The sequence below is a fragment of the Notothenia coriiceps genome, unplaced genomic scaffold, assembly GCF_000735185.1.
Source record: "Notothenia coriiceps isolate Sejong01 unplaced genomic scaffold, NC01 NC01_scaffold00031852, whole genome shotgun sequence".
NCBI lineage: Eukaryota > Metazoa > Chordata > Actinopteri > Perciformes > Nototheniidae > Notothenia > Notothenia coriiceps.
Window position 1 is genome coordinate 113,863 of NW_011364553.1, and position 23,533 is coordinate 137,395.

Genomic DNA, 23,533 nt, shown 5'->3' on the forward strand with positions numbered 1-23,533 from the left:
CATGCCTGATAGTGCTTATCCTATTGGCTGTCTCTGTGTTTCGCTCAGTAGGGAATCAGGAAGTTTGTCTCAGCTGGAAGGAACAGTGCAGAACTACCAAGGTAAACACGCTCTGCTAACCTCTCTATATTTACTTTATTCACAAGTATTGGTCATTTGTAGAACTGGCATTAGCATTTTCAACTGTTGCATTTTATTAAACATTTATAATGTAACGTCAACTTGGTATTGTTTCGTATTATGCCATATTAAATCGTATCATTACCGACCATTTCATGTATGTTTAAGATGTTACATATATATGTCCTCCGGCTTGCATGCGCTGATCATCACGTCACTGCAGTGAGACCCAGTGTAGGAGATGCACGCTGCAGTGCGCCTGGCATTAGTGGCCGTCCCGATGGGTGTGCTGCTGTCCCGGACCATGGCGTGGATGTCCAGCGGCAAAACACACGCAGAGCTCATCAGCAGACTGAGGGGTAATGTGCTGATGCTTTGACATCACAGAGTCTTAGGCTCACATATCTCAAGGTCAAGCTAATAAAGACATTTATTTGTACTTTACTATATGTTTTTTATTATGTTGATTTTTCTTTGCTTTTGTTTGTTACCTTTTATTTGTATTTTTACTTATTGTATGGTTTGTCAGCTGAGCTGTGTGATTTTTGGGTACTTGAGGGTTATGTCGCCACTTTTTTTGTCTTTTTCAGAGTCTCTAAATAAATACGCACTTTTCTTTAACCCTAACCATCTTAGGACCTACCTGGCCGAGTTCATCAGGAGCAAGCTACCCGCTAGAGTCGATGCATCAAATGACAAAGTGGCGACAGATAAGCCACAAGTACCGATTTTTGTATTTTATTAATTTCTTTATTTCTCTGTATAGCTCTTTGTTCTAGAGGTTTTAAAGTGCTTTACAAATAAAGTTGTATTGAGGTGTTAGTCAGAAGGTATGGATCATTTTACAGAGATTTTAAATGAAAAGAAAAATGACAAATAAACTATAAATATATTGTATGACTCACAATTATCAGGGCATATTTTAAAAAAAACTAAAAATGGAATAATTTTCAAAATGAATTACATTTTGCGCTAACATGGAAAATTATTTTCATTGCCTCCTCTCTTCTTCCGCAGATCACGGGGTGATCCGCAGTGACCGAGTGTTTGATGCCATGCTGGCTACAGACAGGGGGCTCTACTCCATAGATTATCCTTATGCAGACTCTCCTCAAACAATAGGTTTTTATTTCAGTTGCTCTTCACAGACCATTTCATGTATTTGCCCGACAATACGAGTACTTTATGTTTTGTGTTTCATGAGCACAGATATTTGCTGTGACTTTGTGTTGTGACATTTTCTTATCACAGGCTACAGAGCGACCATCAGTGCCCCCCACATGGTGAGTAACAACACTCTACTGCTGTGAGACCTCCTATAATTCAGTTTTAATGTACATAAACATGATTGGCTAAATGATTTCCTTTGGTGGCTTGACAGCATGCTCATGCTTTGGAGCTGTTAAGTGACAAACTAACTGAAGGAGCATCTGCACTCGATGTGGGTTCAGGAAGTGGATATCTCACAGCCTGCTTCGCAAGGATGGTAGGTTCTGTACACACTTTTACATGTTTCCTACAAGTTTGCGTGAAATACAGTGTATGATTGAGTGCACTAGATGCATTTTCTGTGGTTTGTAGACAGGACCCAGTGGTAGAGTGGTCGGAATTGAACACATTGATGAACTGCTTAAAATATCAATAAAAAAAGTGCAAGGGGACGACCCAGAACTGCTCACATCTGGACGCATCAAACTTGTAGGTGAGTCAGAAGATTCACAAATAATGGCCTTTTCTAATTTTGATGTTGCACAGCTATAGAGATTTTATTAAAAGTCATACCTGCATCCGTCCACAGTGGGAGATGGAAGACTCGGCCACCCAGAAGGAGCGCCGTATGATGCCATTCATGTTGGTGCAGCTGCAGCTACTGTTCCCAAGGCTGTAAGGATGCGTATGACTTTGACTCTTGTGAAAGAGAAGCACTTTTAGGGCAAAATCCACAAACAAAGCACATTCAGTCAAGGTTAAAACACACTGCAGTACATCTTATAAGTAATTATCAAACAGCTAATGGTCTTTAAAGAATATTTCCTAAAGTGCTGGAAGCTGTTGTATCAGAATTGTCTCCACCCTCATGGTAAATTTCTGTTTTCTGCCATCTGTTTGTTAAAGCTCTTGGAGCAGCTGAAGCCTGGGGGGCGGTTGGTTCTCCCAGTCGGCCCTGAAGGTGGCAGTCAGGTGCTAGAACAGTACGATAAGCAGAGTGATGGGACCTTCCTGAAGAAAGCTTTGATGGGAGTGGTTTACGTCCCACTGACTGACAAGAGACGCCAGTGGCCTGGGTACTGCAGAAAAACTCACATTTCTAACCTTGATATTTATAGGAAAACCACTTTATGTGCTGACTAACCTCCAGCAGGGGCCTCTGTGATCTTCAGTGTGTTTTATCCCTCATGAGTCACATCCACCTCCGCATTATAGCTTGAGTCTGATGATATCCACAATGTCCTTCCTTCTGTCCCCAGAAGTGAGCTCTGACTGCAGTGTGGTTGCCCCCACAGGAGGTGGCGTTGGTGCTGCGTCTCTGGGGCCCCTTAGCCCTCCTCATGGTTTCACTGAGCTCCTGTCTTAACGGCCACCTGCCCCGCTGGTTCGTCACCTAGCAACGCACAAGGAGGATCTCACCCTGTTTGCCCAACCAGATTGTGTTCGAAGGATGATAAAACAGTGAGAGACTGAGAATGAACGACCACCGCTGGACTGATGACCTTAAATCCAGTGTCCATTAGAGAGTGATACTGTGGATAACTAAGGGAGGTTGTCCGGGATCTAAGTGATTCACAGTATTATTTATGGGTGAGTCAGTAAAGAGAAAAATGCACTTAAGGAGGTAGCCTACAGGACTACTTTCTTTTGGAAGCTTGTGGTAAATTCAGATGAGAGTTAATATATGACCTTGTGTGCAATCTATGGGATGTTTTGGCTATGAATAACACATAACGATAAACCCAAATTCTAGCCATGGAAGTTTAATGAAAAATTCTGCAAATCAAAAGGAAATAATATATATTTTGTGGTAAGAATCCTTCTCTTACTGCTTTTTATATTGTATGTTAAAGATATGTGCTCTTTGACATTGATTATGTACAGCAGAGTGGGCATTGTGCCAAAATGTTTTACTATACAAAAAGTAAATTATGTGTACACAGATTAATGAAATAAACCCACTAAACAGGAACTTGATTGTTTTTCATTTTTCTTCAAATAATAATTACATCATGGTCAGGAAAAGGAAGCAATGTATATTATTTTGAATGAGAGTATAGGACACAGTACATTGAATTATGTTCAACAGAAAATGTCATTTTCTGCAGGAGGAAACCTTTTTCAATATCTTTCATATCAAATGTCATGTATGTATTAACTAAGCATTACAGATGATTTGTAAATAAGATATTTATTTTAATTGTTTATATTTTTAATATTTTTAATTGTTTGTAGTGTTCCAAAACCAGATATTAAGTCTTGGCTATTCTGTCACAAAATAATAGAAATTGCCTAATCCAAAAATGCATGAAGGAGAAAGTATTTTACCCTTTATATAACCCTACCTCATAATATTTAAAGACATATTGCAAATGTTTTTTTTTGGTGAAGATGGTTGATTCCTAACTTCCCACACAAGACACAATCTTTTTATTGTAGCATTATGACTTCAACCTCATGTTAGTTTATCACTCTTGAGTTTTCAGTTAATAAAGTCATATCTTCTTACTAAACTATATGGCGATAATGTGTCGGTGATGAGGTGTTTTGCCCTCAGGTCTCAAAAAAGGAAGAAGAGACAGAAAGGTTAAATAGAACTACATATCGGACTGAATGGACTACATAATACTGTCATCAGTATGCGCACGTAGTGAGAAGGACCTCTAGCTAGAGAGCAATGAACGTGAGTGTGTCGGTTATTAGAGTCTTGAGGAAATGTAATTTCGTGTCTTTCTTCACGTTCGGACAAACAGGAGTTACAATTAGTCAAATTACAACAATACTTTGCAACTTTATTTCGTTTAAAAGCTTTAATTTCACTCTGTGTTCTCCACGGTGTCCACAGAGCAGCTCGACGATGGAGCAGGCAGCTGTCGCAGAGGTAAACAGTCCGGAGTCTGAGGAGAAAACCACCACCAAAGAGGTGACAGAAAGTGGAAAAAGAAAGAGCGAAGAGACGGGCGATGCTGAGAAAAAGGGCCGAGGCAAGAAGCGGAGAGGAGCCGGTGGAAAGAAGCTCCGTCCGGGCGAGAGATACGTCCCCCCTCCGCAGAAACGGAACCCCGGTGTCAGCTTCTGCAAGGAGCATTTCGACGAGACCGACTACTACTTTGACGGTGGTCTTCGTAAAGTCCGTCCGTACTACTTTGACTTCAAAACGTACTGCAAAGGGCGGTGGATTGGGAAGAGCCTTCTGGAGGTGTTTAAGCATGAGTTCAGAGCGGAGACCATGGAGTATTACCACAGGGCTGCCAAAGAGGGCCGCATCCGGCTGAACGACACACCTGTGGAGGACCTGTCTGTGGTGCTCAGGGTCAGTGCTGCTTATGATGCTATATCTGAGGTGTTAGCACAATGCTAGCAGGGCTTAATGACAGAATAACTCAGGGTAAAGTCAACTGAGTTCAGGCTTGATCTAAGTAAACCAATTATTGATACTGCACATGATGTATTTTATTCTAATATTCACAGTATTTTGTCATTTTATAATTTTCTTGTATATCTACATTTAATGTAAATATTTTTTCTAGATTTTAATATATGTTTTAAACAATTATGTTTTTTATAATGGTTCTTTTTGGGTCCCTTTTTTTTTACTATTTATTAACTGTGTTTATTTATGCACGATATTCACCGAGGCAAATTCCTTGTGTGTGTTGGCATTACTTGGCAATAAACCTGCTGTTTCTGATTCTGATATTAGTAGGTCGGATGGTTAACTAATGGTTGATTTCCTCTTTATACTTTTAAATTCATCTTTCATTTTTTATTGTAAGTACAGGCTTTTTCTGTCGCATGGCAGAACAAGAGTTAGAAGTGTTCAGCCCTTCCTCTATTCAAAATGTAACAATCAAAATCTTGATACTGCAATCTTATGGATTAAAAAAAGTCATATAGTACAAAACTGTCTTCTACAACTAGGAAAAGACAACAATGAGCATGTGCTACAATATCCTAAATCTAACCTATATATTGTTTTATCAACATTTCAATGTAATATAGATGAATTGCCCAGCCCTAGTTCAAAATATAAGAGCTGGTGATGGGATTTTATTTAAAACTGTGGTAACACCTTTTCCCTGACTCCACAGAACAATGACCTCATGAAGAACACAGTGCACCGCCATGAGCCCCCTGTGGTTGGCAGACCTCTGGAGGTTCTGGTGGACGACGGTGAAGTGCTCGTGGTCGACAAGCCTGCCTCCATCCCGGTCCACCCCTGCGGGCGTTTCCGCCACAACACAGTGATCTTCATCCTGGGGAAGGAGCGGGGCATCTCTGAGCTCCACACAGTGCACAGGCTGGACAGGCTGACCTCTGGAGTGCTGATGTTTGCCAGGACGCTGGAGACGTCTCAGAAACTGGACCAGTTAGTGAGAGACAGACAGGTACGTTCAGGTCAGGGAGGATTAAAGCATTTATTTGGGTAAACCTGTGGGACAACCCTTTATATCAGTGGGTTTAGACCATAGTAGTAAGATGTATCTTGTGTTATTATTCTTTAGCTTATGTCATATGTAAATATATAATCAACTAGATCTATATTATACTTTTTTTTAATTGTCAGAAAAATATGTAAACATTTTCAAACTTAGAGGCATCCATCATTTTAATCAAGGTATAGGCGTCCCCCTGTATCCTAATTTTTGTCCAGTTTTATGCCGCGTTATAGCAATAACATTTTTAGATGGTCTTTTTTACCATACATTTTGACCGGAATGTTAAAATATTCGGATGTCTGCATCTTAAGTTATCAGATAATTAAACAGAGAAAAGGCTACAGGACAGCGTCAGAGAAAAACAGATTTTATTCTATGTTTGAATTTACTTATTGGGACCATTTGTTATGCAGACACTCTCTGTAGATAATTCTTACAAAAACAAGATGATGAAGACGAACAATGAAGGAATACTAACCTCTTCTGTCTCTTCCTTTGTGCTTTCTACCAGGTTGAAAAGGAGTATGTGTGCAGGGTAGAGGGGGATTTTCCAGATGGTGAGCTGGTCTGTGAGGAGCCCATCCTGGTGGTTTCCTTTAAAGTCGGCCTCTGCAGAGTCGACCCTAAGGGGAAAGAGAGCAGAACCGTCTTCCAGAGGCTGAGCTTTAACGGGAAAACAAGCGTGGTCCGCTGTTTACCGCTGACCGGACGCACACACCAGATCAGAGTCCACCTCCAGTACCTGGGCTTCCCCATCCTCAATGATCCCATCTATGGGTCCTCCGCCTGGGGTCCTCACAGGGGGAAGGGGGGACAGGTGGACAAGAGTAATGAGGAGCTGCTGCAGGCTCTGGTAGAGGAACATCGCTCTCAGGAAAGTCTTCTCCTTCTGGATATACCTGACGATGCGGTTGGGATTGAACAAGAATTGGAAAAAAACAAGACATCTGAGAAGGTAGAAACATCAGATGGCACCTCTGAACTTCACACAAGTGGAGAGATTCATCAGAGCGACACTCAGGGGCCGACAGGTTGTAGCTCAGGCAGTGATAAGGTGATTCAGATCTGCACAGACCCAAACGCTAATAACACCTCACTTGAGTCCGAAGCTGACAAATCAACTGGAAATCTAACAAAAGCAACAACTCAACCAGAAACTAGAGATAACCTGTGCTCTGAATGTAAGCTGGATCGAGCAGATCCCACAGAGAAGGAGCTCATCATGTATCTGCACGCTCTACGCTACAAAGGACCTGACTTTGAATATTCTACACGTTCACCCGATTGGGCCAAAGAGGACTGGGTCGAGACTGAATGGAGCTTACCTGATGCTGACTGCTGATGGCCTTGCTGGTGTTTATGTCACTGCCTTCATGCCTTTTTTTCACACCTTTTTAAAAGCCTGACTAGATTTATTTAGTTTTGCTCCGAGGCATTTTGATTTGTCTTTTATGATAATGCCAATTTATTTTAGAGTATTCCTAATGCACAAATATGTTTTCCTTTTGACTCTAGGCTGTTTTAGCTTTAAACAAAAAGAGGATTTGGATTCTTACTTATTTTACATTGTTTTAATAACATTTCATCCTACAAACCTGTAATGTGCCCAATAATTGAACCAAGATTTGAAATAAATCAAAAGCCAGTCTGCAGGAAAATAAATGTTTTTTTCATTTATTTCTGTTACGTGAAAAAATGCACAACATTACATCTGTAAATAATAATAGTGGTGGTAATCGTTTAAGTTCTACTGTTCATAGGCAGGTTGTTTTCTGCTGAGTGCTGTAGAGTGAAGGCCCATTGAAGAATTGTGATTATACAGTCAATATGTCAAAAGCAAACACTTTTTACAAAGAGAAAGCTTGCGAATAACACTGCTCATAGGCACATTAAACACAAGTACCTTCTTGTCTAGGTGTTATGCTAGAACCACCATTGATGCACCCCAAACGCCACTGTTCTTTATATACGCAATATCATAAAAGGAACATAGACACATCTCTTATTTTACTTTTTAAAAGGACACACCCTTTTCACAAAACACACTTTCAGCTGTTTCTGACAGACGTTTGGCACATGCTGATTCATGAATAGCTATTAACACATAAAAAACAGCTGATGGGACATCCCAGCTGTGGGGCAGCGTGTAGATAAAGGCCTCCTTTTATTTTCTGTCTGAGTTTATATTAACCGTGCTGCAGCAAAGTTTGTACAGTGTGTTGCTGTTGAAGGAGTTGCATGTGATGGCACAACTACTGCTTTGAAAACAGAAATGAGAGCTTCTTCCTTTTCAAGGCTAAGACATGTGTATAAACCCACATATAGTTTTCTCTGCATTAGAAACCCTTTTTTGCCTTTTTAAGTACAGTAAACATAAAAATATATTTGGCACTGACACTGGAATAAACGGAATGACTCTTAATTTGACGGTGAAACACTAAAAGCAACCAAGCCATGACACTACAAAGGACACATTACTACATGTAGCTTTCTACGTCATGGTCACAAAGGACATACTGTACATAATGGCCAAATTCCAAACCGATAATACTTAGGATATTATTATAAATTATTATAATTTACTGTTCTCTCCACAAAGTGCAAGATCAACTGACCATAGTAAAGTGAAAGTTTGCTACTCAATCTATCTTCTGATATTCAGATGTCCATAAATGTATATGGCTCTTAAAGGTCAAATCCAGCATGTAGAAAGGCTGGCGGCTGCACCGGGCGACACTGTGTTTTCTTAAAACCCAGTCCAGGCACAAAGTAAACTCTCCAGGTGCAGCACTTTTTTTGTAAGAAAGCTTCATGTTAATTGCCTCAGATGAAAAAAGCCGTTTTTAAGAAGTCATGCTTTATATTGACTTTTCGCTGAGGAGACACTCATGCTCGGACCCTGTAGCACACACTGCAAAAACCTTAGCAGCAACTTTTAAACAACATGCTGTCACATGTTACATTTGCTGTTGGCTTAAATTCCCCTTGAGTGTTACACAAAAGCAACACTGTATGCTCCTTTTGTAGTTTATATATGCTTTTATAACTACAGTTCGTCTTTATATATATATTCAAAGCAATGTACACAGTGATTGCAAAAATTCCTCCAACTTTGCTCAACATGTATCCTCCCGCTGTCCATCCCTCTTTATCCAAACATCTGGCAGGTCGGGCTTACTGTTGGGTAAGATGACGGCTTCTTCACTCTGACTGTTGCGACCCTTACTTGTCTGGTAAACAGGGTCTTTCAGTGAGAGACGAAGTGTATCTCTCTTCCCGTTTAGATGTCCTGGTTGCAACTGAAACTCTTCTTCTGCTTCATTTTGCCGCGTGTTGGAAGGCCCTGGCTCTATGTCACTCAGACAAGTTTCATTCGAGTCTTCCAGGCCCTCGCAGAAGCTCTGAGACTGCGAGGAGAGACGCCCTCTGTCGGAGCAGGGCTGGTGACTGTCCTCTGTGATTTGGTCATCTTTACTGAGGGATGTCTGGTCGATAGTCTCCAATGTGTGGCTGATGATGGTGTCCTCCATGCTGGAAGATGAGGAGAAGGTTGTATTGCTCCAGTGTGTCACCCCACCAGACTGACCTCTGCATGTGTTACACAGCAGCTTATCCTTCGCTGCATCTTCCCGGGTGACTCCTACAGGCCGCAGGGTGTTTTCTTTGTATGGAGATGAAGTCTGAAGAGCTGGAGGTTGCTGGCTGGTCTTATTTTGATGACTGCACATCTCCTCACTTCCCCCATCCATGCTATTCCTGCCAACTTCTCCCCGGCAGTACTCGATCTCATCAGAGAGCACAGACGGCTGGTTGGACAGCTTACTGGTACAGGTGCTGTTTTCAAAGCTGTCGCTCAGTCGATAGGCCAATGGCTGCAGCTCGTACTGCTCTGGCCCTCGGCCCCCTCCTCCCCCGGCTGCAGTCTGTTTCTGTCTCTGCTGACGCTGGGGGTCGGGGTACAGATAGCCTCCTGCTTCTTTGTCATAACTCCTCCTCATTCTGGATCTGCCAAACGCCCCGTTCGAAGCCGAGGCTGCCGGGGATCCAGGCTCTGCTGCAGAGCAAGAGTTCAGCGCTCCGTCATTGTAATCTGAAAAACATGGTAACGTGATCTTGCCACAGTTTTTCTGGGGTCCAAAAAAGCAGCAAAGAGACTGGAAGAAGAAGGTTGCAAATCCACATGCTACACATTTCACCAAAAAGAGGAATATCCCCAGTTTTCTGAACAGCAAGACCGTGGAAGGCAACATGATGATCCCCATGGAGAAAAATGCACCAGAAACTATTGCTACAGGGCATCCCATCCTTTTAGTGGAGTGGGCTACTTTCCCAATTTTGTCTGAATGAGGAGCCAAGGTGTAGGAAATGCAGTAGTTTGCAACAAAGTCAACAGAGAGCCCTGCTGCTGATGAGATAAACAGAGCCTCGATGCCGCTCAGCTGCCATTCAAGAAGAACAAGCAGGCTAATTGTCACAAAAACACTTCCCCCTACAGCTACGGTCCCATAAATGCTCAGTGGAATATTCCAGGTGGTTAAGAGAAGTAAAGCAAACGTGATGGCTACTGAGAAGCCAGCTACTACGAGAGTCTCCGAGCTTAAAACGTGTTGCAGATCAAAAAGAGACAGCTGGCTGATGAACCAACCCTTCTCCAGCCCGTGTGGTGCTCCTGATATTTCTCTGTTGAACCATGTCAGGATTTCTCTGTAGAAAAGACTGGTTCTGCTGAAGTTGAAGCTGTAGAGGTATGTGGTTTTGAATCCCAACACAAGAGCTGCGACCCTGCCATCTGGCTGGAAGTACAGACCTCCGCTGTGGGCCAGATGGCCTTCAGCATACCTCTCCGCCAGCATCATACTGAGGCAGTTCTCAAAAACGCTGGGAGTGTAGGGGAAAGGGATGTCGTTACAGCAAGAATTGTCATCACTTTCTGAGCACCGTCTGACAGAAACCCACTGAATTAGCTCCTCCACAAGACAGATATTGTCCGTCGTAACGTCTTTATCCTCAGGTGAAGGAAGGGAATAAAAGCTTTTGTTCTGAACGCGTCCACATAAGTCCCTTAACCAAACCTGAGCATCTGGATGGCTCATGTTAAAGTCTGGGTCCAGAACCAAAGAGCCATTGCTCCTGGGGTTAAAGTGATCCCCGTTATCAGTTGGTTTGACACCCCAAACAAGCATTAAGGTAACTGGTTTATCCTCTCCATTCCTTTGTCTCTCAAACATAAACATATGTCGATACTCTGCATCGTATCTTTCAAACGGGTGACTTGAGCGGAAAAGCTTGGCCACACTGCTGTCCAAGGTGGGCAGCTTCATGCAAGGTTCAATACAGGACATGTAAGTGCCTCCCGCAGCGAGCACTGCAAACCAGCAAACCCAAATATACCTAAACTTCACCACCCCACAAGGCAGGATTTTCAGAAATAACAAGTTGGAAGTGTCGCTGATTCCTCTTTTTAATTCTCTCAGCTTCTGCCCGAGTGTGAAGAGGCATCTCTTGCGTGAGCTTGTGTCCCAGAAGCCGCCGGCGTTTTTGGAGCAGCATGGTTTCCATCCCTGCACTGCTACAGACGCAGAGGATGCTTCCGTGTAGCGCTCGCGCAGAATAAAAGAGCACGGCAGCCACACCAATGCCAAGATGGAGCTGATAAATGAGGCCGTTCCTAGATAAACAGAGAAACATCTGATGGCTGTGATGCTGCTGAGATAACCAGAGAAAAATGCTGCGCTGGAGGTCAACCCTGACGCTAAAATCAAATAGCCGACTTCCTGCAAAGCTCTGTTTACTCTTTTCTCCAGGGAGGCTGAGGGACTCTGGGATAGCTGCTGATTCCAGAAATCGGCGAAGATGAAAACCTGGTTGGAGCAGCTTCCTAAGAGAAATAGAGCTGCAGAGAGGTTGACCAGGGGGAAGAAAGTCAGGCGAAATGCTACTTTATAGAAGAAATAGGAGGTCAGGAGGGAGCCTGCGATTGCTATTACAGATAATGCAACTATGAAGAGAGAGTGGAGATAAAGAGCCATCGTGAAAAGAAGAGACACAACAGCTAGCACAGGGTAAATTGAATCTCTTGCCAGGTAATACTTGAAAAGCTTCTGCTTGATGCCAAAGTCCATGCCAGTGATGGTTGTATTGTTGTATGTCAGATCCCTGCCTTCGAGACTCTTCATGTAGATCTCCATCATGTGTTCCCCCTTGTCGACGGGTAAGAACAGAAGGCTGTACTTCAGCGTAGGGATTTGGTATGCAACAGTCTGTGGGCCCAGGAAGTCTTTATCGACCAGGTAGTGCAGGATTTGGAACACCACACGGGATTGTTTACAGCGGGACGGGACGGAGGAACAGCCGCCGTGTTTGGGTCTCTCGACACACGCCTCCACTAGGTGTCCTTCGTGATAATGCAGAGCACATTTCCGGAGAAGGTTCAGAGACTCAGACACCTGGTGATAACGGGAGAAAATAGAAAAAGGTATTCAGTGCACTGCAGATTTAGTTATAATGAAGTGTTTCAAATTACTTAAACAGCTTTCCCGTAGCATGCATCATCAACCTTAACTTAAAGGCAAACCTAAGAAGTGTTATTTATCATTCTGTTTTTGTGTGAGTTACAGAGTGATGGAAAATCAGCCTAAGAGATGTATTCCTTCTCTCTATAATAGAACTAGAAGTCACTCAGCTTCTTACCTAATGTGTTATTTACTGATTTGTTTTGGCACCACAAGAGGAGTGCCATCTAGTTACATTATATGTGAGATAAGGCAGACATTTCTAAAGCCAATATCTACACTCGCACCAAAGCAGTCTACATTGAGCAATACAGGAAGGTGGAAGAAATATATACCACTCTCTCCTGATCTAACTGTGGGAAAATATTTTTTGTGTAAAGAAATGTGGACTATTCACTTTTACTATCAAGTACAAGATGGGTTAATGAAGTGTACCAAGTAATTCGTTTGTATGGTTGGTGTTTTTTTAGTAAAGCTACAGAACCTGGTGTGAGGTGAGGCTGAGGCAGCAGGACGCATTAGTGAGGACAGCCAAGTAATTCCCCAGAGACCAGCTGGGACAGCAGCCGCCTCGGGACGCTCCCTCCGCCTCGCCCCTCACATGCTGCTGGCACAAGTCCTGGAACTGAGCCTGGGAGCGAATCTGTATCAGAGAGAGGAAACATTTTTTGAACACATGCCCAGTTTTGAAACAAATGCACTAAAACATATGAATGCCAATAAAGTAGTGACAGTCAGCATCTGAGCAAGTTGGCTCATGGCATTAGAGAGAGGAGAAAGACAGTATGAGTGACAGACGAGAAAAGATTAACTAAAGTGTTTAGTAGATGAGAGCTGACCCTGGATTGCTCCATCTCACACATGGCGTGGATCGCCTTCAGACTCCAGAGACTGGCCGAGTTTTCAGATCGAAACACCAGCTGAGCCAGATGCTTGCCTGCGTGGAGAGAGACAGATGGATTCAACATTCTTGAACAAGATGACCAGCAGTGATTCATCACTTTGTTTGGATGGTGACAAATGTTCAGAATACTTGAATCCAAGAGTTGCTTTAAAACCAGGCTTGAAACACATTGTTTTGTCTTCTATCTTCTTGTCTGATTTGAATTAGAAATGAGGCTTTATAAAGTGAAACCTTTAAGGCTTAGAATTGCTTATAAATCCATTTAGGCAGCTTTTATTGGATTTGAAAGGCAAACCGGAGTAAAGTCTTTGATCTGCCAGCACACCATTTTCAAGTAAAGTCTGAAGAAGAAAAATCTGGGATAACCTGGTCAAGAAAATGCATTCCGACTGTTTCCTTTGAAGCCATACTAAAAGTACTTATTTACATCTTCTTAAGATCTCACTATTATTGTTAATTTCCATTTTACCATAAGCCTCTGGATTGTATTTATGCTGTACTGATTTCATTAGTTAACTGCAAGTGCTGATTACTCCGTAACAGGCAGGAGGGCTTTGCCTTAAGCTCACTCAAACATTTGCATATTATGCAATTTTCTCAACTGCTGAATAAGCACCCATTATATTTACATTGTTTTCACTGTCTGCACTACTAAGGATGCTAAAGTATCGCTCATAATTTGGGAACTGTAAAATGGTAGGATTATGGTTGTATTTTCATAGTTACGATAATCAGTGTAGCAGATATGTGAGCGATTCATTTATCATCAGTGTTTTAAAAAAAAAAATCACAGGGATGAGCTGATCATGGCTGACCCACCTGGAGCGTCGCAGAGGAACGTGTCTGGAGATGAGTCTCGAGCCAGCATCCTCTTGAAGCGAAGCCCGGAGGTTTCCTGGCTGCCACCGCTATCTCCACTTACAACCCCTCCGAAACTGGCACAGGTAGAAGCACACACATGCACCTTTTTTAGTCTCATAAAACACACCAACAACATTTTTTAAACAAGTAGAAAATGTATCAGTATGACAATTATATCATTTACAATACCTACATTAATTGTTTTTAGTCCACTTGGAGGCAGTGCAATAAACTGCAGACAAAACACTGACATGTTTTAACCTTTTTTGATGGTGAACATCTTAAATTTGTTTACATAAATAAGCAACAGGAATTTGGAGTTCAGTTTCAGATTACCTGGCAAACGTAAGTGGGATTTTTTTATCTTTCTTCTGCTCTGTTTTGGCCTCTAACATTTCCTATGAAAATATATCTGGCACTGCAGAATTAACAGTGGAGTGCTTTATGCTCCACTGTTCACAAGCTAGTTTTTAGCAAAAAAAACACTAATAAGAGGGATGAGAGTGAATCAAATGGCTTCAATCATTTGTATTCCATTAAAAAAACATGTTAAACTGAATAGTAAAAGGTTGTTATATAATTTATGTTCTCAAAATAGAGTTTTGTTCTTTAAGTCAATTTGCTTTATCTACAATCCTTTTTTTTTAAATGTTATTTCTATAAACACATGTGCCAATAAAAGTTATAAGTATTAACCCTAGCAAAAACTCTGTTTTTCAAACCCCGGCTGACCCCACAACCCTGTACAAGCAGCACAACGACTCGTATCTGTGTGCATGGGTCAACACTGCAGTCCTCCTGTAGAAAACCTGCACTCCACTGAATCTCCCTGCTGACCTTTTGCTGAGCTGCTGCGGTAAAGGAGACAGTTTTCTCCCCGGGCCGGTGTTCTCCTGCAGCTCGGACAAGCTGGACTGGCGAACTCCAATGTATGTTCCCCGTGGCTCAAAGCCCTGAGGAAGAAGCACACACACACACACACACACACACACACACACACACACACACACACACACACACACACACACACACACACACACACACACACACACACACACACACACACACACACACACACACACACACACATCAAAGCTAAAGACAGTGTGGACGCTACGTCCACACTGTCTTTAGCTTTGATGTGTGTGTGTGTGTGTGTGTGTGTGTGTGTGTGTGTGTGTGTGTGTGTGTGTGTGTGTGTGTGTGTGTGTGTGTGTGTGTGTGTGTGTGTGTGTGCGTGCTGCAGGTGATTGTGTGCAGACTGTATGTCTGGCCTCAGTGGGAGTAAATGAGTTGCAGCAGGGCAGAGTCTTTGCCAGACCCATTACACACACACACACACACACATGCATGCATGCACGCAAGCACACAAACACACACACACACAGCTGTTGTGTGTTTGTTGGATGACAGACAGGTGTGTGTTAACTTCATCTCGGCGTTACCCTGCCTGTTGTTTGTCAGAACTCTCAGCTTCTCTGTCATTATCATGGCTGCTTCTTTCTGTCTCTGCAGAGAAACAGCCCACAGTCTTCATTATGTAACATCAGAGTCCTGCAGACACACAAGCACACACACACACACACACACACACACACACACATCAAAGCTAAAGACAGTGTGGACGCTAGTGCCCATCAATGCACTGCAGCAGCTTACTGAATAAATCAGCATCACAAGCAGCGTATAATGTTGCATGAATAAGCCCGTTTGCTAGATGACTGTTTGATGTTATCTGAAAAGAAAGACACTTACAGTAAAAAAGCAATCCTATTCTATATCCTATAGAATCTGTATAGACTTATCCTGAATGATGCATTGTTAATATTTGTGTGTTGCATTTTGATTATAATGATTAAAGCAGTGTTTGTCCTGTAAGCTTGCATCTAAAAATATGTTTTTAATTAAGAATATGAGTGTGATCTCATTAGGTGCACTTTATTGAATCTGAGATAGGAGAGATAGGTATCATCAGAGAGAGAGAGTCATTAAATAAACTCCTAAATTCCTAAGTTGATAAGGGAGGTTTGTAATGTCGACTTGACAGAAGAGTTAGTTAGTTAGTTAGTTAGTATTGCATGTTCAGCACCAGCTGGAGATGCAGCATTACATCTTAGACACTGTTCGGTTTATATATGTGTGTGTATGACTGTGTGCGTTTGAGATTCACCAGAAGCGGATCGGAGAAGTCCGGCAGAGGACCGATAAAGAGTCCGGCCAGAGAGCATCCCAGCAGCAGCACGGCACAGCCCACCAGCACCGCTAACGGGTAGTCCACTATCACCTGGGAATAACTGCCACAGAAGAAGTGATGCTTATGGTTAAAAGAATAGTTATTATGATCAAAATAGGAAAGACGTGCAGTATTTGGGGCTTTTAAAGTGAAAATTGCTTTGAGTAGCCTACTTACTTTCTAAGAATATAGTAGAGTCCTCCATCCCTGTTAATAGTTGAAAACGTTGTTAAAATAATTAAAAAATAATACCACAGGAAATACTTCTGAAGTGTGATGCTACAGCTACATCTACCGCTAGGTTAGCTTAGCTTAGCTGGCATAACTAGACTGAAAACAGTGGGGAAAGCTGTCTCAGTCCAAAGGTTAAACAAATTATCAATGATGAAGAAAAATATATTCGGCTATTAAGATAAGATAAGACAGTACTTTATTGGTCCCAATTTGGGAAATGTTTGCGTTGCAGCAGCATAAAAAAGACATTGTATAATAAAATGTGTACATTTGACAACTATAAGGCCCTTTTGATTTAGATAAGGGTTATTTAAGTGTTTGTTGGGGGAAGTTGATTACCCTTGACGAAATATTGTCTCTCCCGATGTAAGTCTATGTGGAAAGGTCATCTCATTACAGATTTGAATGTTGTAATTCCATGGTTGTCACCACGAAGATTGTCTTTAATGCGAAGCGCTCTAACTTGGGGCTAAGGTTCGGCCTGTTTATAGTCTTTATGCCAAGCTAAGATAACTGGCTTCTGAGTGTCATCTTAACTCTCCACCAGAAATCAAATTAACAAAAATGTCAAACTGTTCCTTTAAACATACCTTACTGTCACCACATGTCGCTGTGTAGGCTTCTTTGTCTTGCTTTCATTTGACCCATGCAGCCAATGACATCTCACCGCGCCGTGGTTAGACGTCTGATGTGCAGAACTACGACCCGCTCTCATCACTACCTCTCCTTCTGCATGAGGACCTGTTGGGTTTAAATGGCAGTCGCGGCAGGTGTTTGGTTTGATTGGACCGTAATGGTTACAGTGGGGACATATCCGGTTCTGTTGCGATTCGTAGGCCCCAGGTTGGGGAACCTAAAAAAGTAAAGGAGGGTAGAAACAATATAAGTCACAGAAATGGTGTGTATTATCCTCTTCGTAAATAGGATCCTGCTGTTCTTCAGGTCTTTTGAGTGACTACAATAACTATTTTTGCCTCTGTCTCCAAAATCCTGGATTTACTTCTAACATTTTAGTTTTAATGAGTCCCCAAATATCCAGGCTAAACAGCACACAGTACATTGAGGCTCATGCATACTTGGTGATAAAGCTGGCAGGAGGAAGAGGGTCTGCCGAGGCTGCTGCAGCTGTCACAAAGCTCCCCATCCGACTGGTCAACTGTCAACTGGGCCTCCGCTGAACCCTCGCTGTCAGGAGGGCACAGAGACACCGCCGGGATCCCACTGAGGTTAGGAAGAGACAGGCGGGGGGAGACAGAGATGGGTGAGAAATTGTGAAATGATGAAGAGAATAGAAGAGAGGCAAAATGATTGACAGTTAAGTAAAAAAAATACCTAAACTGCTAAAAGCACAGTGTGTGAATATGCAGAGGTGGGAGTTTGAAAAACCTAACTATCTGTATTTCCTAGCACACTTGATTGACATCTTATTTTCCTGACTGCATTCTTGGTTTTATCTCTTATTCAGCGGTAAGTTGAGTGGGCCAGCAGAGATAACGAAGTTTGGAGTAGATTTCTGTGTTATGCACTTGGCTACCGGACATAAGGACGCCCAATTAAAAAAGAAAGGAGGGTGTGAGAGACAGAAGAAGAGGGTGAGAAAGTATTTCACATCATATCACAGACCCCATTATAAGAGAGGTATGTGTCCGTCTAGGATAGATTGATGAGACTGGGTGATGGCTCAGTGGGATGACAGCAGTTAGCAGAACTTCGTGGTGATATAATAATGTGCTTCACCTCTTTCTCTTTCCTACACTACATCATGCAACTCAAGGAAACATGGTTGCAGAATTATTCTTTTTAGCCACATAAGAGCTAGCTCTTGAGATACTGGTTGGTTCACCACTTTGGTCCACATTGAAATATAGGCTAATGATTTGATAGATTGACATACAATTATATACGGACATTAATGGTTCCCATTGGAAGATTCCTTGTGACTTAGGTGATCTGTTGACTTTTTCACCGGCGCCTGTGGAGAAGTGAAGTTGGCATTTGTGGGTTTAGGTAAAATGTCTCAAACACTATTGGATGGATTGCTATGACATTTGGTACAGACATTTATGTTTTCCCTCAGGATGAACTGTGATAAATGTAGTCTTTATCTCTTCAATGTCCAGTATTGTGGTTTATGGCAAAAACACTGCCTTAACAAATGACATTCTCAGCAGCGTTTAAGATGTGTGTCTTGTGTTTAGTTGTTATTATAACCTATAATCTTGAGGAGGTTATTTTATCAGTTCATTTTTTTTTGTCTATCAGCAGGATTTGGAGAAAACTACTGACTTTATTTGCATTAAACTTGGTGGTGTATCATGATGCACGGAAAAAAACCTAACATTTGGAAGCATATCCAAATCACGAAGCATATCCGAATCACGAATCATATCCAAATCACGCAGTGGAGACTATAACTATGACAGTAATTTTTTGTTTTCAAAAGAACCCTGTTGATAGAGACAAACAAGGCAAAGGGTGAGACCGATGAAAAATGATCTTTCTTCTACAAATCAGTACGTTTTAAACCTGCCTGCAAGTTTAAACTACCGGATGTTTTGCAATGCAATATTGGCAGACAACATAGAAATAGATTTTTCTAACCTAAAGCCTAATGGGGTAGACTGTTTATGGAGTGGTTCATTGTGATCAGAGAATCATTTATTATAGTTTAATTTGAACTTTTCCTAATATACATTTTAAGAAATCTCTTTATATTTAAGTGTACAGACAGACACACTGAGCCGTGCCCTAGCTGTATCTCAGTGAAGTGGTGTCTCGTCTACCACATGCTTGTTTTTCCACAGCAGACTGGATGCAACCACACTTCCTGCCTTGTCACCATGGTGACAGAGTAAGTCAACAGAGCCTAAATGACCCTACACAGTTGTATTTGCATCACATAATAAGGCACATGGATGATGAGTGGTCTGTTTGATTGTCAGCATACAGTAGCAGAGGGATTAACGGTGGAGCTCTGAACAGCAGTATTTTGTATTCACAATAACACAATAACATTGTAATATGATCTTAATGCGGAGTACAATGTGAGCCATTGTACTCTGCATTTCTTAGGCCCAAAGCATCTAGTTTAGCCTATTTAGGTGCTAAAGTGAGTAAATACACAATCATAGACATTATCTGGATGTCAACACTTTCAATTTATTTCAGAACAATTTCCATAGCAAGATAATCTCCCTCAGTACAAACCTGAGAGTGAGTATGTTACCCATGCCTGGCAGCATCTTTTCTACAGGGTTCAGGATAAAGAGTATTTAGCTCATAGCTTTATATAGCTCATTACTTCCTTTCGATGGTTCCTCGCGGCTAGAGAAGAGCAATTTGTGGTGATCATTAATATTTCAGTGTATTAAGACACAAGTACATCAAGGAAAGTGTCACTGAGGTGCTGCCATCACCCAGAATTAAAAGAAAAAGGTCCTTGCATTGTGGCATTGTGCAATTGAGGTCAGATGTACCTTGTACTTCTGAAAAACATCACTACAGTAACAGAGGAAATGGTTAAATAAAAGTGGCGGAGATCCCAGTTATAAGCTAACTGAATGTAGTCTAATACAAAAATCATAAAAAAAAAAGAGAAACACCTTGCAGTATAAAGTGCTATAATTCAGAACTGTAATCTTCCAAGAAGTAAGACCTATTTCTTGGCTGTTGTATTAGGCTAGATTTAGCTGACGAGTTTGCAGTAGTAGAAGTATTTGCGTTAAAGTAGCAGGCAAGTAAAGGTGCAGAGGTCACACAGTACAACCCCTGATTAATGTATATACTTTTAACCTGGTGTGTATATAAGGGCAACATACTCTATCACCATTGTGTTACATCTTGTAGCTATAGAGAGAGTGTTATAACGGACATTTTAATGAAAATCTTTCAGATTATTCTTTGAGGATGTGCACACTAAAATGTTAAAATAGTGATGAAGAGAGCTTTAAGGCATTCAAAAGACTCCAGCATGGAGGAAATGTCTGACAGACTGAAGACTGTCAGCTCTTACTACTCTCCTCCGTCTGCCTTCAGGTCTCTGTCTCTCTCCCTTTATACAGCGCGTCTCTTACATCAACTCTCTGGAAGCATGTCAATGTCATGTCCTCAAACATCCCCTCAACTGCCAATCAATAACACACATAAGAGAGAAAAAAGGGACAAAGGCTTGGGGTTTATGCAGGAAGCCAACTGTTAACCTTCCTCAAAAAAGAGAGCTTCTATCGGGCGTTTTAAAAAGGGCAAAGACTTGAGGGTCTGCCTGCGAATGGTGGCAGACCTCAGCTGTTTCCAGCCCTGCTTTCATGTTTGAAGCCCTGCTTTCATGTTTGAAGCCCTTTGGTCATTTTTTGTTTTATATGCAGCAGAGTAAGTGACAGGGTGAAATTAGTGAAAGTGACCCAGCAGGAGGTTGATGACACTGAACAGATCTTACAGTTCTCAAGTCAACATGAGTGAGAGGTTGTGTGTAGCTATAGGATATCTGAAGCAACAAATAACAACATAAAAGCTGATTTATTTGAAGAGAAATCCATTATTGCACTAACTCTTGTTTATTCTATTGTTTTAAATATCGATATACAGCATGATATTATGGATTAAGTATATTTGACCTAAAGATTTTGTGTTTATCAAACATAAGATAATCTTAAGTAAGTTGACAACAGCACTTGATTTCACCGCAGTACAAACAGTGCAACATATCAGGATTAAGGCTTTTATAATGTTGAAATTATTATAATATTGTAGAAATCATATCCTGTGCATGCTATTGTCCACAGCTGGATGAACAATATACGCACATCGACCACAGGAGCGTAAAAACACATCCACGTCTACTACAGTACATATTATGTTTATACAGTTAGCACCTGATAAATCCACAGACAAAAAAAACAAACCCACCTTTGGCAAGCCTCGTGAATTTCCATTTCATCTGTAGGAGAATCCATCACTATCGCATCCGTGCTCTCTCCTATTATCGAGCAAGCCTCCATCTTCCTTCTGTTTCTGCTTTATATATAAATTAAACACATAGGAAGATGCTCTGTTATTTTGAAATGGGCTTACCAACAGTGCCCATCTGCACTGAGTCCACGCGGATCAGCAGCTTTTTTCTGAGGCTGATACTACGGAGAAGCACCGGGGCTGTTTGGGTTAATCTGCCCCGAGCTGCACGCTGATTGGCGGAGCCGCGGTGATGCTGAGGCCGCTGCATGGTCGCTGTCCAACCGGCCGCGGTGCTGGAGCTCAGGGTGACGGATAGTGTGTGTTAGTGTCGGCTTAATTGGCTCGGACATGAGCTACAGATGCTGCTTAATGTATGTGGGGAAGATGCACAGACAGTGGTGCTGTGTTCAATTAAAACGATCATTCAATTTGGACGTCAAGCTGTGGATCATACCCCATGAATAATATGAATGTGCAACAGATTTATCTTGTCAGGGCTTATGAGGTGAATTAAGGTTGGGCTATTTATTATTGTCAACGTCAATCAATAATGAGGAATCTGGCATAAAAATGCACCCAGCTATCAAATCCTGAGACATTTTATTGAAGATATACCATGGGATTTACCAGTTGTGTTTTTTAACTGCTTTATAGATTAGCCAAACTCTTCATAAGAACAGCTTTTGGGTTGCAAGATTTTGTAAAATCCCTTTGACTGGCCACTGAAAGCAAGTACCCTATCAAAAACAAGTACAATTGCAGACTGGATGGATTAAACCACCCTAATATTGATTCCTTAAGGCTTCAAGATGCAGACTAAATCATCCTTACTGTATCTTTACCAAATAAGAAAGTTGAAAAATAAAATGTTCACACGGTTCTTAATGTTCTTACGGTGCCTAATAAACCGAGAACAAAATCCATCAATGCACCAAGTTTAAACCATAACTCTTCATAAAGGTGTCTTATTCAAAAAGTAGTACTCTGTAGAAGCATAGCCAATCATTCATCAATTACCTGTGGTAAGCCTGCAGTCATTACTCAATGATTAATGACAATATAGCTCTTAAATAAGGAAGATAAGAGGAGAGATACAGATATAAAAGAAAGGAAAAGAAAAGAAAAATGTCTTTGACTTTGGGGTTTTTTCGGAAGAGAAGTGAGAGTCACAGCTGACCGGCACAAAAGAAAGGATAAAGTGTGACACAGCAGACCTTGCTCTAATGAGGCGGCCGCTGGTCTGGCTCTTGTTATAAATATGAATCATGGCGCAGAGCCCTCGTGTCTAAGGGGCCACCTCAGAGGAAAGTAAAAAGGAAATAGATTTATTGGAATAAAGGCAAAGATCTGAAAAAGTAGGATGTGAGAAAGTCTGGGAAGAGAACAAAGTCCTTATCCGTGGTTTTAAATGAGAAGCAGAGTCAGTGGAGGAGGGATATCTTTATTTGTATCTCAATGATGTGCTTCAGTGAGTCGTGATTGGCTGATTGATTCAAAACTGATTCATGGTGAAATGAGACGACTGACTCAGAGTTGCTATGAGAGAGGGAATCAGTCAGAATCTGAGTTGGAGAGATTTTTAGACTTCATGTTTAAAGCTGCAGCTGAAAGCACTGAAAGCTATAAGTGGGCTTCCTAGATTAGACTTTCTTTGTGATCTCCATTCTCAAGTTTGTTTTGTGCACTGTTGTGCTTTGATTCAACAAGGCTGCTGTGTTGTTGGTTGGCAGGGAGGCTTCTGAGCAGCCTGTCTTGCAGCTGACATAATGCCTTGTTGACTCCAGACACTGATTAACTTACACTGTTGAGCTGCCACACATACACTCAAGAAAAAAATCTTCCAAATAACACATAACCAAAGCCTGACAGGCACGTACTGGGAAACACACACACATACACATATAATGAGAGGCTGAAGAGAGGGGGGTGGCTTCTGGCTGGTTCTGAGGTGACAGCCATGGTAATTTCCTGTGGCAGATCTCTGATGCGAAGGGAAACGCTTCATTACAGCTTCAGTGCAGCCTCAAGATCTGTGAAACAAACACAGTTGGAAAAATAATGACAGGAAATT

General features: G+C 41.7%; 3 protein-coding genes across 6 annotated transcripts; 2 read left to right on the top strand and 1 right to left on the bottom strand.

Annotated features, from left to right (window-relative positions):
• The first annotated feature begins 43 nt into the window (after positions 1–43).
• pcmtl (l-isoaspartyl protein carboxyl methyltransferase, like) lies at positions 44–3,301 on the top strand. 4 transcript variants are annotated; one of them, XM_010788354.1, is made up of 9 exons: positions 44–101; positions 344–479; positions 1,138–1,242; positions 1,372–1,403; positions 1,502–1,606; positions 1,702–1,822; positions 1,919–2,004; positions 2,236–2,405; positions 2,589–3,301. In XM_010788354.1, exons 2-9 carry the CDS (start codon positions 362–364, stop codon positions 2,599–2,601), a joined length of 750 nt encoding a protein of 249 aa, XP_010786656.1. In that variant the 5' UTR covers positions 44–101; positions 344–361; the 3' UTR covers positions 2,602–3,301. The 4 variants fall into 4 exon arrangements, with proteins under 4 accessions (XP_010786656.1, XP_010786654.1, XP_010786655.1 ...); XM_010788352.1 differs by having other exon boundaries at positions 2,625–3,301; XM_010788353.1 differs by having other exon boundaries at positions 59–101; positions 326–479; positions 2,625–3,301.
• A 653-nt stretch (positions 3,302–3,954) lies between these two features.
• Positions 3,955–7,430, top strand: rpusd2 (RNA pseudouridine synthase domain containing 2). The gene is made up of 4 exons (XM_010788357.1): positions 3,955–4,012; positions 4,175–4,642; positions 5,421–5,717; positions 6,280–7,430. Exons 1-4 carry the CDS (start codon positions 4,007–4,009, stop codon positions 7,108–7,110), a joined length of 1,602 nt encoding a protein of 533 aa, XP_010786659.1. The 5' UTR covers positions 3,955–4,006; the 3' UTR covers positions 7,111–7,430.
• Positions 7,417–21,599, bottom strand: disp2 (dispatched RND transporter family member 2). The gene is made up of 10 exons (XM_010788356.1): positions 21,418–21,599; positions 17,589–17,733; positions 17,103–17,365; positions 16,456–16,485; positions 16,216–16,339; positions 14,883–14,998; positions 14,004–14,119; positions 13,120–13,217; positions 12,765–12,923; positions 7,417–12,214 (listed from the first exon to the last, which is right to left on the bottom strand). Exons 1-10 carry the CDS (start codon positions 21,507–21,509, stop codon positions 8,885–8,887), a joined length of 4,473 nt encoding a protein of 1,490 aa, XP_010786658.1. The 5' UTR covers positions 21,510–21,599; the 3' UTR covers positions 7,417–8,884.
• Positions 21,600–23,533: the final 1,934 nt, after the last annotated feature.